This window comes from Alosa pseudoharengus, unplaced genomic scaffold, assembly GCF_046254945.1.
Source record: "Alosa pseudoharengus isolate Yale_2024_CS ecotype anadromous, Long Island Sound unplaced genomic scaffold, YU_APseudo_1.1 YU_APseudo_1.1_scf_11, whole genome shotgun sequence".
Lineage (NCBI taxonomy): Eukaryota > Metazoa > Chordata > Actinopteri > Clupeiformes > Clupeidae > Alosa > Alosa pseudoharengus.
The window spans coordinates 37534031-37549003 of record NW_027468576.1 but is presented as its reverse complement, the minus strand read 5'-3'; the positions used below and the strand labels follow the sequence as shown (position 1 = coordinate 37549003).

General features: G+C 42.4%; 1 protein-coding gene across 1 annotated transcript; it reads left to right on the top strand.

Moving 5' to 3' along the window:
* Nucleotides 1–5470: 5470 nt before the first annotated feature.
* On the top strand, nucleotides 5471–11159 carry LOC143116506 (G-protein coupled receptor 35-like). The gene is made up of 2 exons (XM_076277695.1): nucleotides 5471–5512; nucleotides 9830–11159. The coding sequence occupies exon 2, from the start codon at nucleotides 9837–9839 to the stop codon at nucleotides 10761–10763; it is 927 nt and encodes a 308-aa protein (XP_076133810.1). The 5' UTR covers nucleotides 5471–5512; nucleotides 9830–9836; the 3' UTR covers nucleotides 10764–11159.
* Nucleotides 11160–14973: the final 3814 nt, after the last annotated feature.

The window sequence follows — 14973 nt, the reverse complement described above, 5'->3', positions numbered from 1 at the left end:
CTTGGGTGCTCCTTGTTGGTGCCCCCCCCCAATCCCAATCATCCCCCACCTTTCTTATGCAGCCCTTGCCACTTAATCTACTAAACCCCTCTTCTACGGCACTTTTTACCTCCCCCCCCCCCATAAATGCACAAATAGGCTGACACCAGACATAATTTCACTGCATTTCTTACTTTCAGTAACTATATGCATGTGACAATAAACTTCCTTGTATCCTTGTATAACAAATTAACAGGAAAACAGTAGGCCTAAGATGCAAACCAACAATAGTAAACTATTACTATAACCACAAACCGTTATTACATTATTACAGTCCTACAATAAAGTATAGCCTGGTCAAATCAGTTCCTATCACGGGTGACTTTGTATTTCTTCAGAGGCCTATTTTTACTAGCCCTGCTGTCTGTCCTGAAAACTTTGTGCAGCGAACTGAATCAAAGCTCTGGATGTCTAGCAACTAGAGGAGGAGAGTATCTATCGTCTATTTTAATCAGTGCCATTGTTTGTCGCAATTAAAAATACCCTCAAGGGCCGAATTACATAATTTTTTTGACATTAGGTCGCGGGCCGGAATTGGGCCGGACGCGGGCCGGATGTGGCCCGCAGGCCGGTAGTTTGAGACCACTGCTTTAGTGGTTAGCAGGCCCGTAGCCAGCTTTGGGGTCACCGAGGTCAAAATAACATTTTAAACGCTTTCATTTCTATTAATATGGTTACAAATAACCTTAAATTATATACTTAATGTCCATAGTATTGTAGCGTCGGTAGATGTCTGATGTTGAATGAGTGTCTCCCAGAATGCAGTACGAGTGAATGCTATAATGTGTAATGTCGGTTATAATAGTCGTATTTGCGTTTACCATGTTGTGTATTTGTTAGCGTGTTAGTCTCTTTGGTTGTACCTCATGTGTTTATCCCCGTGTTGATGTGTGTGGTAAACCCTTATTGTGTGTTACATGTGTGGCTGAGCCTACCCCTGTGTTGCCCTATGTAGTTGTCTGTGTTTTACTTTGATGCCTGTTCCAATAAATGGCCGTTCTGGCCAAAGATGATCCTTGTCTGCGGGTGAGATCGCTACAGTATTTTACTGCTCTGTAATATTCTAATGACATTTGTTCAGTAAGGCACATTCATAAAATGGCTCCACAAGGCACACTCATAAAAATAATTGCATTTGTAATCACAATTGTAATTTCAATCAACTGTGCTTCACCCTCTGCGGTAAGAAGGTGGTAAATAGAATCAAATGGGTTTCAGTTTCATTAAGTGAAAAAGCATGGTTTAATCACGCACATCCAAGAATAATTCAGGTCGAAGGATCGAAGATACGGTTCCAAGAAAAAGTGACTGAGGAAGGGCCGTAAGGGCTTGAAACGTTACCAATAAAAAAATACTTTAAAGGGGAGCTCTACAGTGTGCAGATTTTCAGTTTCATTAAGTGAGCCTTTACATTGGCTAAAGACCCTGAAAGTGTCAGATTCAACTCAGGGATCGATCAAAACCAAAATCACCTGTGAATTCCATAGTTGCTCCACAATTGAGCAATGCCAGATCGAACTTCCCAACATCAAATGTTGTGGGCGGCACTAAGTTCGGCCTGGCACCCAGGCTAGGGGTACATAGGCCTGTGTGTGAAAAAGGTCAAGCGCACACTCTGATTAATTCGTCTCTTTCACCTTGATTGTCGTTGAGAAATCTCAGATTTGATTCAACATGGGTTATAGGTCGAAAGTTGAATGAACGAGTACTTATGTCCTTTTGATTTCTTACAGGTTGGGTCGTTGTTGCCCATAACACGCTAGCATTGTGCTAATGAATGACGTCATTGACACGTTTGAAAGGCTTTTTAGAACAATTAAGTGACTTTAAAAATATAATACTCAACCAAGTGTATTTTCTTTGCCTCCCCTTTTAAATACAATATTCAAATTACTTGACAAAAAGTTATATCCCGAGAAAAGTGGATTTTGAGGGGTACAGCTCCATAGACCTCCATTCATTCTGCACTCGTGGACGAGCGCCCTCATGTGGAACTACAGAAGGAACTGCAACCAGTTCAGAAACCGGAAGTTTTCCGAGAGTGGAAGTTCTCCCCTTATTAGACATTCTTTGGTATAGCCTAGGAATTGTAGGCTAAGTAGGGTAGGCTACACATATTCGGGGGCTCAGGGGTTTCTCCCCCAGGGATTTTTTTTCTTTTTTTTTGGCAGCTAAATGGAGGTTTTTCACACAATTTTGGACAGAAACTTTAAGCTGAAGACAGGCAAGCTGCCCGTCTAGCTCATCCAAACCACACACTGCATGCGTGAAACAAACACTCTCATGGAACTTGGACATCACAATAAATGAGGATACCCATAAATAAATCTGCACTGTTAAGAGGTTTAATTGACAGAAATTAATTTTGTGTGTTCTCAAAGCTGCTGTAACCTAGCTAGCCAACTGATTGTGCTTTGGGGGTTACTGAGTCAGGCGCGCCTGCAGGTGAACGGCTGTACGCACTGTACGTACCATCAGGCAACTGTGCCTGAGCGTGCATGCGGGGAAGGAGGGGGGCCCATTCCGATTTTGTGCCCAGGGCCCGTGGTCATGATAATCCGGCCACGGCACCACTACATCTCATTATACTGGGATTTATTCCTTTCCATTGCAAGGGCACTACGTAGTGCCGCAGTGCTATCTAGGGCACTACAATGTTTTTCTTCCGTCAGAAAGGGAACCTCAACTTAAGGGCACCTATCACATATTCTACACTACAGGGACATCCATTAGGACACTTCTCTAAGTTGATGCAAGTAGGAACACCCTTTCACTGCATCACATTTTATCCACTGGAGGAGCCCCTGCGTTGGGAGGGAGGGGGTGGGGATACACCGCTCTACAGTAATTTGAAAGTAATTGCAGTACCAGTTTTGGCCACAATCTTACATATAGTTCCTTTAAATTTAAAGGACAATTCCGGCGCAAAATGAACCTAGGGGTTAATAACACATGTGTACCGAGTTCGACCGTTCGCTGGGATTTGTTTTCATGCTAGTCGAATGTGACCAGTTTTATTGCAAACCGCTTATTAGCGGTTAACGCTAGCCTTCGGGGCACACGTACAGTAGAAATAAATCACTATTTCTATACCACTAACAAGGCTCAAAATAGCACCACACTTACACAGTAGCATAATGAGGGTCTCTACATGTAAACCGAAGCATTGAGAACTTTGTAAGTGTACAGGCAGTTTATTAAAAAGAAACACATTACCGTTCACGTCTGGTTCACATATACAGGCAGGCGATGTGAACTAAAATCAAACGTAATTTGCTCAATATAGGCCTATCAGAAATAATAGCTCCGATGTAACATAACTTGTGTAGTGTAGGCTACTTACTTAGTGGATCCATGTCCCTCTGGTAGCCTATGGATCGCCGCCGCCTGTGTGTGGTATTGACTACAGCTTCTAGCTCTCTCTCTCATAGCCCTTTCACGGAGCTCCCGCAGCTCTTCGTTGGTATTCCGACTCGAAAAGATAAGGACGTCCAATAAGGGTTCATCCTTGATGTCTTCAAATTCGTTCAAATAACCTGCCATCTCTTATGTCTCCTGTTGCGTTCAGTGCTTCTCTTTTGCACAGTCCTTCTGCAACAACGTTTCACCCGAGATTCACTTCACATCCCAGTTGTAACCAAGGCGCCTGCCTGTATGTGAACCAGACGTCAACGGTAATGTGTTTCTTTTTAATAAACTGCCTGTACACTTACAAAGTTCTCAATGCTTCGGTTTACATGTAGAGACCCTCATTATGCTACTGTGTAAGTGTGGGGCTATTTTGAGCCTTGTTAATGGTATAGAAATAGCGATTTCTTTCTCTGTACGTGTGCCCCGAAGGCTAGCGTTAACGCTAATAAGCGGTTTGCAATAAAACTGGTCACATTCGACTAGCATGAAAACAAATCCCAGCGAACGGTCGAACTCGGTACACATGTGTTATTAACCCCTAGGTTCATTTTGCGCCGGAATTGTCCTTTAAATAGATGGTGGTCCAATGATGGACCACAAGTGGCACGCCACCGGTACCTATACCACCAGCGGTTTGCTATCTGCCAATCTGATTTTGCTATCTGGGTAATCACGTCAACCTACCCATGTCATCCCTTATCAAATAGCCTAGCCTAACATGAACACAAAGCGTCTAACTTTTACAACACTAGCTGTAGGCTACGTGGGCTAGGCCTACACATAGGGGTGTTTCAAACTTTTAAAAGTTCTGGTATGAGGGAGCTTTCTCCCCCGGATTTTTGGAAATTCTGGCTGCTAAACACACTATTTTAACGCAGTTTGGGAGGGACAGAAATACCTTTACAGTAGTGTTGCGCGGGCCAGATTTTGACCCGCGGGTCCAGCGGGTTCGGGTGAGACTTCCAGGTAAAGTCGCGGGTGGGTCAAATTAGGCTTAAGTGAAATTCCCTCCTTCTGTTCCTCTCTCTTTCTCCGTCTCTGTCTCACATGCACACCAGAGATTGGATACAAAATTTGGATTGGATACAAAAATATCCCATTGGAGGGGACAAGCCTATCCATATAATACAAAATAAATAATTAAACAGGTGTTTGAAGTAATTATACGACGATAGCTTTAATTAGCATATTTCATAAAACACCTATGTAGGCCTACCCGAACAGATAACATTTAGATTCTAACCACGATTATCTGGCAGCGTCTCTGCTGCTGTTGCTTGAGTTATTTCCACGCATGTTGCCACACGTTAACACTGGCCTGGGCCAATTGTGTTTAGTTTAGCCTATATATAGTAGATATTGTGCTGCCAAAACCCTCCCGGTCTTCTTATTATTTTTTCTAAGTTGCAGTCGGTAGCCTACCGTTTAGGACACCATCTATCTGATATTCAGCAAGAAGAGTATCGGCACGCAGAGAGCTGAGGTAAGAAATCTTAAGGCATGTGTTTGAGTGCGCGCGCGCCTGTGTGTGAGGGAGGGAGGGAGAGAGGATGGTGGCTACTTAGTATTGTAGTCCAGACTTTTCCCGTTTCGCTGCCCTGAACGCTGTTTTCCACTTTTTGATGTGGGCTATAGTGTGTGACTGCTCAGTAGGCTAGTGTTTTCATTTTGACTGTTTTGTGAATTATCTGAAGACAGTGTTTGGTTTTGAGCACAGGTAGGCTAATTATTTTGAGGCGACTGTTCAGTTTTGCAGAGGTTGTCAGAGGTTTTGTGAAAGTAATTTGAGATTTGGGGTTTGTGTTTACAGTTTTGAGAAAAGGGTGGAAGGTTTAAAATAATATGTTTTAGCAATTGTGAAAGAAATAATATTTGCGGAAACTGCGAGGCTGCGACCGCCCAGGGTAGCCTACTGAAGTGAATGATGCCCCACATCCTTCCGTGCGTGCTTTATATAGCCTAAAAGCCTTTAGATCGACATCTGTCCTTTGTAGCACGATAACGAAAGTAGGGTTTCAGTGTCCGTGGCAGGCACGTGGAACGCTTATGAGGACTTTGACAGGTAAGACGAACTTGTAAACTGGAAAAATCTGAAACTGTAAACGGGTTAGGCTACACTGAGTCAGTAAAAGAGACTAGAGATGTGTGGGTTTAGTTCACTAGCCTGCCTGTATGTTCGCATTTTAAGATAGGCTGCAGATGTTCAATCTTTTTTGTATTTGGAGCCTTTTTGCATTTGTTAGAGGGAGAGCAGGCCTTCTCCAAGTGTATTGAGTCATTTGTGTTGAATTTGGTGCACTTTTGGTCTATTCTGGGTTTTCAACTTCTAAACTTACATAATTATTATTTTTGTAGTCAGTAAAATAGTAGTTTGTGTGTGATTAAATCCTTTATTGTTTGTTATAGCTCATTTATATTGTGTGATGTTTTGGCAATAAATTACCTTTAAATAGCCAAAGTAGGCTAGAGCAAGGTCAGTGTTCAAATTACTGCATGCCAATCACTTAATGCTATGCAGAAGAGCCTATTGAGCATCTATTACCAGTGTTGAATGAGCAGTTTTTGCAGTGACAGTTTTTACTGAACATTCCACATTGATAGACCGCACTTGAGTGAGGATAGACTTATTTCCACTTCACAAATAACCATCGCTATCTCCAATAGCTACAGTACAGGGACTTTAATCAGTTCATAGATGAGGATTTATCCTAGGTCCACTTCCCTTTCACCATCATATGCAGTAATCATGCACTGGAGAATGTTTCTTTGTGTTGGACTATAAAGGATATCTTGTCTATTTTTTTTTGCAAATAATGCAATCTCCATAGCACTCTTCAGCAACCCTCAAATATGCACACTCTTCCATTTTTTTGCATGGCTGGAATTTGAATGATATGAAAGAGCACCAGTGAGATGTTTTAACTAGGCAAGCACAGTCACCTTTACAGTAAAAAAATACAGTGTAAATCCTCTGTAAAGACGGACAACTCTTCATAATAGTGACAAAGTACTTTCTACAGAAAAATGAGCAGTCACCTACTATTCTATCAATTTATTATCAAGGAATCTATTTTGCTTCTAAATTTCATACTGAATTTTAGCTATTATTTCAATTTATATTTTAATTTTAGGGCAGTTCCAGCGTTATGGATGTGACAATTGGACTCGTATTGGTAAACAAAATGCCTTAGAGTGGGGGCAAAATTAGTATCAGTGAATTAATTTGCATAACTTTTAATGTAACCTATGTCCTCTGAATACTGAGAAATCCTCAAATTTCATATAATCAATTTCATCCTAAGAATACAAGGCATTATATCAGCGTTATGGATGTGACATGAAATGGACACACTTTTGTGAGAGATTACAGGTATTCTACAAACTCTGTGAATTTTGAAGGAAACTGCCGAAACTATGATATATGTAGCATGAAGGAGACTTGAATGAACACAAAAAGTGTGTTTTTGAAACTATGCGTCATTTTTGTAATGCATTATGTAGGAAAAACTGGCGTTATGGATGTGACGGTTTCACGTTATGGATGTGACGTGTCTGAACCAGTCCTCGACAAACTACATAAAACACATAATTAAGTAGTGAATTTTGATATGAAACAATTGAAATAGTAATCATGAAAAACTAGCGATGAAATTATTGCTTCCTCAGTGCCCACTAAGATCCACAGGAAGAATCAGGACAATAAGTAATTTAAAATATAAAATATATATACATATATTTTTTTACCGTCATCAACTGAAACACCAGGGAACATGTATATACCTAGCCCTATAACTAGCCCTACCTGAACCGTTGCACCCAAGATGACAAAATATTTATGGTATGTTAGTCTCAAGAGCCCACATCAACCTAACCCATACCCACTCATTTGTGATTTGCACACATAAAGTACATGCACGCACACACACACGCACACACACACACGCACGCACGCACAGTCGCACACATACAGACAGGCAAGCACACACACACACACACAAACACCCACCCACATGAATGCAGACACATAAACGCACACACACAGGCACGCATACGCATGTGCGCATGGAAACACAGGCACGCATACGCACATGCACACACAGACAAACACACACACACACTCTTATAAACAAAAGCAAACTCACATATGCACACACTCATTTACATGCACATGAGTTGCAGGAGTAAGAGATGGAGACAAATTGACAAGCATGATTTATTTTTGCGAAGAGAATATGCAGGACTGAGAGGCGGTCCTATTTTGTACCGCTATGCGGTACATCTAGTTTATTGCTGCCGTTACTAATGTTACTCTGTGGGTATTAGCTACAGAGGACCTGACACTTCAAATGCTGGCATATTGCGTCACATTTAAAATTAAACTGTGTTAAGCAGACGTGAACGGCAGGCTGAACAGATCTGCAACAGAAGGTTGCTATGTTAACTCCAGCTGCAAAGTCAGCCATCTTCCCCAGCTAACACGATAATTCAGTTACTGTACAACAACAGTATGACAGTTACAGGAAGATAATCGCTCAGATTTTCGTTATTAGGCCACTTGAAAATAGGCTATGGCTAGGCTAATCACTGGAGGTATTTTAATATTATGTTTGTTTTGCTAATAGTTAGGCAAGGCCTCCTTGTGGTTTTGATCAACCTAATAATCTTTGAAATGTCAATTGTAGGCCTAAACACTAAGGTGAAATGCGTTGAAACTGACATGCCACTAGAACAGACGTTTTATCGGCTTTGAGGTATAACAAAGTCTCCAGTCTTGAAAATTCACATTATGTAACATCCATAACGCACCATTAAAGGTTTTAAAAGTAAGAAAGGGGCACAATTTGGTCATCACACTTTACATTGATATAAATCAGCTTTGCACAGACACTATGGACATTGTCGCATCAACACTGTATGTGTAGCATAAACTTTTCCTATAAAACGTTATGGATGTGACATGGCCATGGAACTTGCTGACTTAAAAACAAAAGCCTTACAAATGTAAGGAGTTGTGCTCTTAAAGGCAAGCTGAGCATAGACATTACTCTACCATTCCCTTGTCAATCTGGAATTTGTCAAATGACACAATTTGTTTGAACCTTGGGTCCATTTATCCACTTTTTAAATATGTATAATATTACCATGTGAAAAAATGTTGTTTCTGTATGGTTGCACACCATATTTATGATGTAAAAAGAGTGTAATTCTCCATCAAATTCAATCAGATCAGTTACAAACAATAAAATATAGACCTAAATGAAGATTTTAACAACAGTTCTATTTGCGTATGCACAACTTTTTTTTTCCATGTTAAGGATGACCTTTGCATGGAATTGCCCTTTAGCTTATTTTCATTTGCTACTTGTCATTGGGGTAATTCCTGTCCTGTCCTACAACGTATCTGATACATAAAGAGTATATTAATGCCTTATTTTGGTTACAGGTAACCAACACGCACCACCATCTGAAATGTAATCAAACATAAATACAGCACAAATTAGTGACCTAATGATGGTTCCAGAGTAGCCTACACCCCTGAGTGGTTTGACCTGGTGGTTTTCCGTTTTTTCTTTTTGGTTTGTAAAAAAGAGGACATAATAGAAAACACTATCTCAAAAGGCTATTTTGAACTAATTTGTGAATGACAGAGAGAAACGCAATGCAATTTCGCTGTAAACACGTTTGTTAAAGTATCAGGACATGTCCTGAAAAAAGAGCACATCTGGTCACCCTAGTTTTTTCGTTAGTGGCGTGCGCTATCAAAAGCTTCCATTTACTTCACCCTACTGCGGTGACGTAGGGCTGTCAACATATCACTGAAAGCTACCGGTACAATTTTCACAAAACTTGTTGGAAAGGTGTAGCACCTGTCCTACAACATATCTGATACATAAAGAGTATATTAATGCCTTATTTTTTGCAATTCCTATGATATCTGATGGCAAAATCAAAAAGTATGTGAAATATGCTAATTATCAAGCTTAAAACTCAAAATTGAGCTTGGTAAACACAATATTTGAATTCAGCACCCTCAAATTGTGTGAAATAGCCCCTTTACCGACTTTTCCTCAAATTTGCCAACAGGACTTTTTCTGAACGTTTGTTAGCTATCTGCTCTCCCTCTAGAATAAACAAGAGAAACGGGAAGAAAATCGATTGTTTAGAAAGGGAGCCTGAGTCAATAAACAGACGGAGAGGTAGAGATCATCTGATTTTTATGAGCTGTGTTATCCTTTTCTGTGTTTTGTCTATGTGTATGGATATTTATGCTGTGATGAGATTTACTTGTTCACTTGACCTTGAGGGCTAATAAAGTTCACTTGACCTTGAGGGATAATAAAGTTCACTTTGACCTTGACCTTAATTTTGTGTGTGTCAGGGTGAAGATGACTCTCTGTAATCTGACCATCACAGAGGAGGTGCAGGTGTTCCAGATTGTGACGGCCATCCCCACGTTCGTCCTCGGTGTCCTGGTCAACGCTGCGGTACTGGTGCTCTTCTGCCGGCAGTGGCGGAACTGCAGCGACATGATGGTGTACCTGACCAATCTGGCGCTGGCCGACAGCTGCGTCCTGGTCTCGCTGCCCTTCAGGATGTACTCGTACCACAACCTCTGGCCCTTCTCCGTCAGCTCCTGCCTGGTCTTCGTCTCCACCTACTTCGTCAACATGTACGTCAGCATCTTCACCACTGTGGCCATCAGCATTGTCCGCTACGTGGCCGTTAAGTACCCCTTCAGGGCGCGGGCGGTTATGTCCCCCTGGAAGGCGCTGGTGGTGTGTGTGGGCATCTGGGTGGTCATCGGCTCCCTGAGCGCCACGTTCCACTCGGTAGACGCTCCGCCAGCGAACTCGTCCGGTTTCAGATGTTTCCAGAAGAACTCGGAGGAGCCGCTGCCCCTCTCCTTCATCCTGACGCTGGACGTGGTGGGCTACGCGCTGCCGTTCATCGTCATCACGTACTGCTCGGTGACGGTGATCCGCACCCTCGCCAGGAGGATGGACTCAGACGGCGGCGGCATACGGAAGAGCCAGTCAGTGCGCATCATCATCGCTAGCCTCGCCATCTTCATCGTCTGCTTCTCGCCGCTCCACTTCGGCTACCTGCTCAAGTTCCTGAGTGAGACCTACTCACACAACTGTGGTCTGCAGCAGTTTGCCCACTCGTTTGTCCACGTGGCCAACAGCCTGGCGTCCACCAACTGCTTCCTGGACGCCTTCAGCTACTACTTCCTGGCGCGTGGCAGCTGGGGGACTCTGAAGGTCGCGTGCTGTGGCACCCAGCACACGGAGAGGGTCAACACCGTGATCTGACACAGTTAACAGCTCCGGCTTCCTACCTCAGGGTTCCCACGGCAACAGCTCCGGCTTCCTACCTCAGGGTTCCCACAGCTCATGGAATTTCTGGAATATCATGACATTTTGAAAAGTCTGTTTCAGTCATGGAATATCAGGGGATTTTGTTGTAGCAGTTTAAAATCCACTTGCTAAAATACACTAACACAAATATTTTTACGCAGAACTGGTGTATATTTGGTTATTAGCTTTACTGCTTGCTTGAGTAGCCCGACTTTCATTATTCAATGTCCATTTCATGTCCCGCTCTAGAAAAGTAAAAGATTCTACGCGACTGCTTCGAAATCATTGGTTAGTATATTGTGCCATTCATTATTTAGTAAGCCATGGAAATTCAGGTTTTCTGTCAGGGAAATGTCCTAGAGTGGGACCCCTGCTGCCTACAGCTGATCAAGGCCTGGGGTAGGATAGCCTATCAGAACAATCTCTGCTCCCAGACTCTGCGCCCTCTGACTCAAGTGCAGGGAGACTCCACCCACAGTGGCTCAGGTGCAGGGAGACTCCACCCAGGGTAATTGTGCTAGCTGTGAAATAACTCTGTGAGCTCTCAGCTTGAGCTCTCTCTGTTCCTCCAGATCAGAGTTTACGTTAGCCGGTACAGCTGGAAATTAGATAGATAGGTAGATACTTTATTGATCCCCAAGGGGAAATTCAAGGTCTCAGTAGCATACAGACATCACACACAACATGCACTTACAGCAGAAATTGTAAATATAAGTATAAACATATAAACAAATTAGCCGGTTTCATGTGTAGCTGTCTGGCCGAATTGTTTTTTTTATAAACAAACAGAATGTCCGGTAGAACATATGCTACATTTATTAATTAATCAATAACATTGAACATCCTAAATGTAACAACACCAACTTAAACGAGACATTTAACACAAACAGATAAGCAGCTACAGATACAGACGCATGCCATTCAGTGTGTTCTCTGCAGTAAAGGCACATAGCACGTACACGTGTGTGTCTGAGTGGGATGTATGTGATGTGTAGGTGCATGGACGGATTATGAACTTTCGGGCCCCAGGGCCCAGATGTATTAAGGGCCCTCCACTAATTTTCGCATATGTGTGTGTGTGTGTGTGTGTGTGTAGGGGGTGGGGTTGGGGGGTGTGGTCATCCCCCAGAAAATGTTTAATTTGTTTGATGTAATTTCCTGTATTCTGGTGCATTTTGGGAATACTATAATGTGTATACTGCAGCGGAATACAGGGGAATAAAGGAAGTGAGATTCCATAGGGGAATACAGGGTGCAGAGGAAATTTGAAAGACAACCGTTTATCCCGCCCCTCGGATTGAGCAGTGCCTATGGTAAGTTCCCAGACCCTACATCTGGAAGTGAGATTCAATAGTGGAATGCAATAAGAAGTGAGAAGTCCACAGTGGATCACAAGCCTCAGTACAAATGAAAACAGACAGGAATTTGGCTAAGATCGATAAATGGAATATTGCTATGCTAAGAACGTCATACCGGAAGTGTGATTCTGGATGTGCTCATTCCGTCCAGGCCATAAATAACCAGAAAAATTAGGCTAATTTTGCATCGTTTTTTTTATACATAAATCATATTTATTTTTTCATTCCACTGCGGCTGACTGCCCTGCCCCCTGGCACATGACTGCAGACTACACCTGACTTGACTAACAGGAGATATCACAGAATTGTTTTGCACTGAATAGTTCAATTTCCTTCCTATATATATTCATTTAACTGAATATGATGACTGCAATACATTGAAACAGACCACCAATATTCTTCAATGTTTTAAAACTTTTATCATGGATAGTTGGACATATCCTAGATACTGTTGTCCCCCAGTGCCCCCCAAGGGCTTGCTATGGCCTTACTGAGAGATACAGACAAACACAGCGTGGCTGATCAGTGTTGGGAAGTAACTGAATACATGTATTCGGGATTACGTATTCAGAATACAAAATATGAGTAACTGTATTTAGTTAGTTACATTTTCAATGAGTGTAATTCAGAATACAGTTACTTTGGCCATTTTAAGGGGTTCATTTTAGAATCCTTCTCATATGAATTTCTGGGCTTTTTGAACTGAAATTTTAATATTTCTGTGAGATGATCTTGGGCATTAACAAAATGTATAATGTTTCAGTTTATCCTATAAAGTTAAGTTGTGGGTTTTTTGCTGACATCGCCTGTCGGTCTTACAAACTGAAATAGCAGCTTGATTCACACTTGATAAAATGTAAAACAGCGCTTATGTAATCCAAGTATTTAGAATACGGTACTTAGATGGAGTAATGTAACGGAATATGTTACAAATTACATTTTAGGGCATGTATTCTGTATTCTGTAACTGATTACATTTTAAAAGTATTCTTCCCAACACTGCTGCTGATCAGAAACCAAATCACACTGCAGGCACATGAGTGGGCACACATCAACATGTTCCTAATTGTGAGTTTTTAAAGAGCGTGTGGATATATGTGTATGTGTGTGTATTTATTCAATTTACACCAGTTAAGACATGACATCAGGTTATCTTTCCCCAACATCTGATTTATTTTTCGACAATACCAAAGCAAGTCTCACAGAGACTACTTTGAATTACACATAATGCAATAAATACGCAGGAAGGTCATTGACATTAGAGTTTGATACAAAACAAATTATTTACAAACATGGATAGTGCAAAAAAAAAAAAAAACACATGATAGATTCTTGCATTGTGGTTATCAGACATATGACCTACACTGCCCCCTGAAGGAAGATAGATGAAGTCCATGTACCAGAGAATACGCTGCAATTTGGGATCAATGGCTTCATCTGAGCATCAGTTGATATTATTTAAGATATTCCAAACGGGTAATTTGAGGGACAATAAAACAGACACAAAGAGTTGTCCACATGCATGCATTAGGGGGAAAAAAAAGGATTCTGTTGATCTCTGCGTAACAAGCGCCAAAGAAAATTTGGAAATCAGACACGGAGATCATTCGACTCCCTCTGGGGGCCACAAAGCTGTCCAGGGTTGAGGGGAGGTGCGTGATAAATCATCGATAACTATCCAGCCAGAGACATGAAATGTGTAAGGTGCAGCCGGCCAGGCTGACGGTCGGTCGGTCAGTCAGTCAGTCACAGGTGGCCTAGCCCCCGCCCTGAGAGCTAGCGACGTTAGCACCATCTGATACGTCACCTCCAATCAAAAAGCCACTTCCTGTTTGGGTCTCAGAACTCCACGAGGCCTAAAGTGCTCTCGTTCAGCTGAACGACATAATTTACTCTCAACTTACAGGCAAACCAGGAAACAAACAAACAAGCAAACAAACAAACAATCTCTTTGCGGTATTAAACATACATACATACATACATAAGAAACAACACACAACAAAACCATGCATATATTGGAAAGTCTTTTTCTTGTTCTTTGTATAAAATATGATTCAAGTTATCTCACTGGGCCGAACCTGGAGGTTTTTTAGAGGAGCCCACCGGTTCTTCCAGAGGCTGCTACGCCCAGTGAGAGCTCCACCCGATGGGGCAGCAGAACCGGCCAAGTTCTGGTACCGACTCGGCCCAGGGTGGTTCTGCTGCTGCGTGCTCGTGAGGGCGGCGGTGGCGTCCACAGCAGGTTCGGCCCAAACATCTGCGTCCAGCCCTGACGGCTCGTGTTCTTGAACATGCAGGCGGCATGGTGCCAGTGTTGTCATTATTCAGCGTACGTACGCTGAGAGACACGCACACGCGCCGCGTAGAAAAACAACTACTGTTGATTAAAGGACACTGAGTAAAAAGCCCATGTAGAAAAGCAAAGACCTGATCATACTTGTTTGTGCATAGAGTATGCAGTTACATCCACTAATACTCAAGGATTGGCCTCAAAGCACTGATCATCATCATCGTCATCATCATCGTCGACATCGACATCATCATCGTCGACATCATCATCATCATCAAGTCTTTCACACACAATCATGTGAGAAGCACAGATACAGGAGTGAGATAATACTGCAAGCAAAGTGGGTGGGGGGAGGGAGAGAGGGATAGAGAGAAAGAGGGAGAGAGAGAGGGAGGGATGGAGAGAAAGAGGGAGAGAGAGAGACAGAGATAGAGAGGAGCGATCATCAAGAGAGGAGTTCAGAGGGAGCAGCTGCACAAAGATCAGATAAGTCCAGTCCGCCGGGCGCCATCACCCC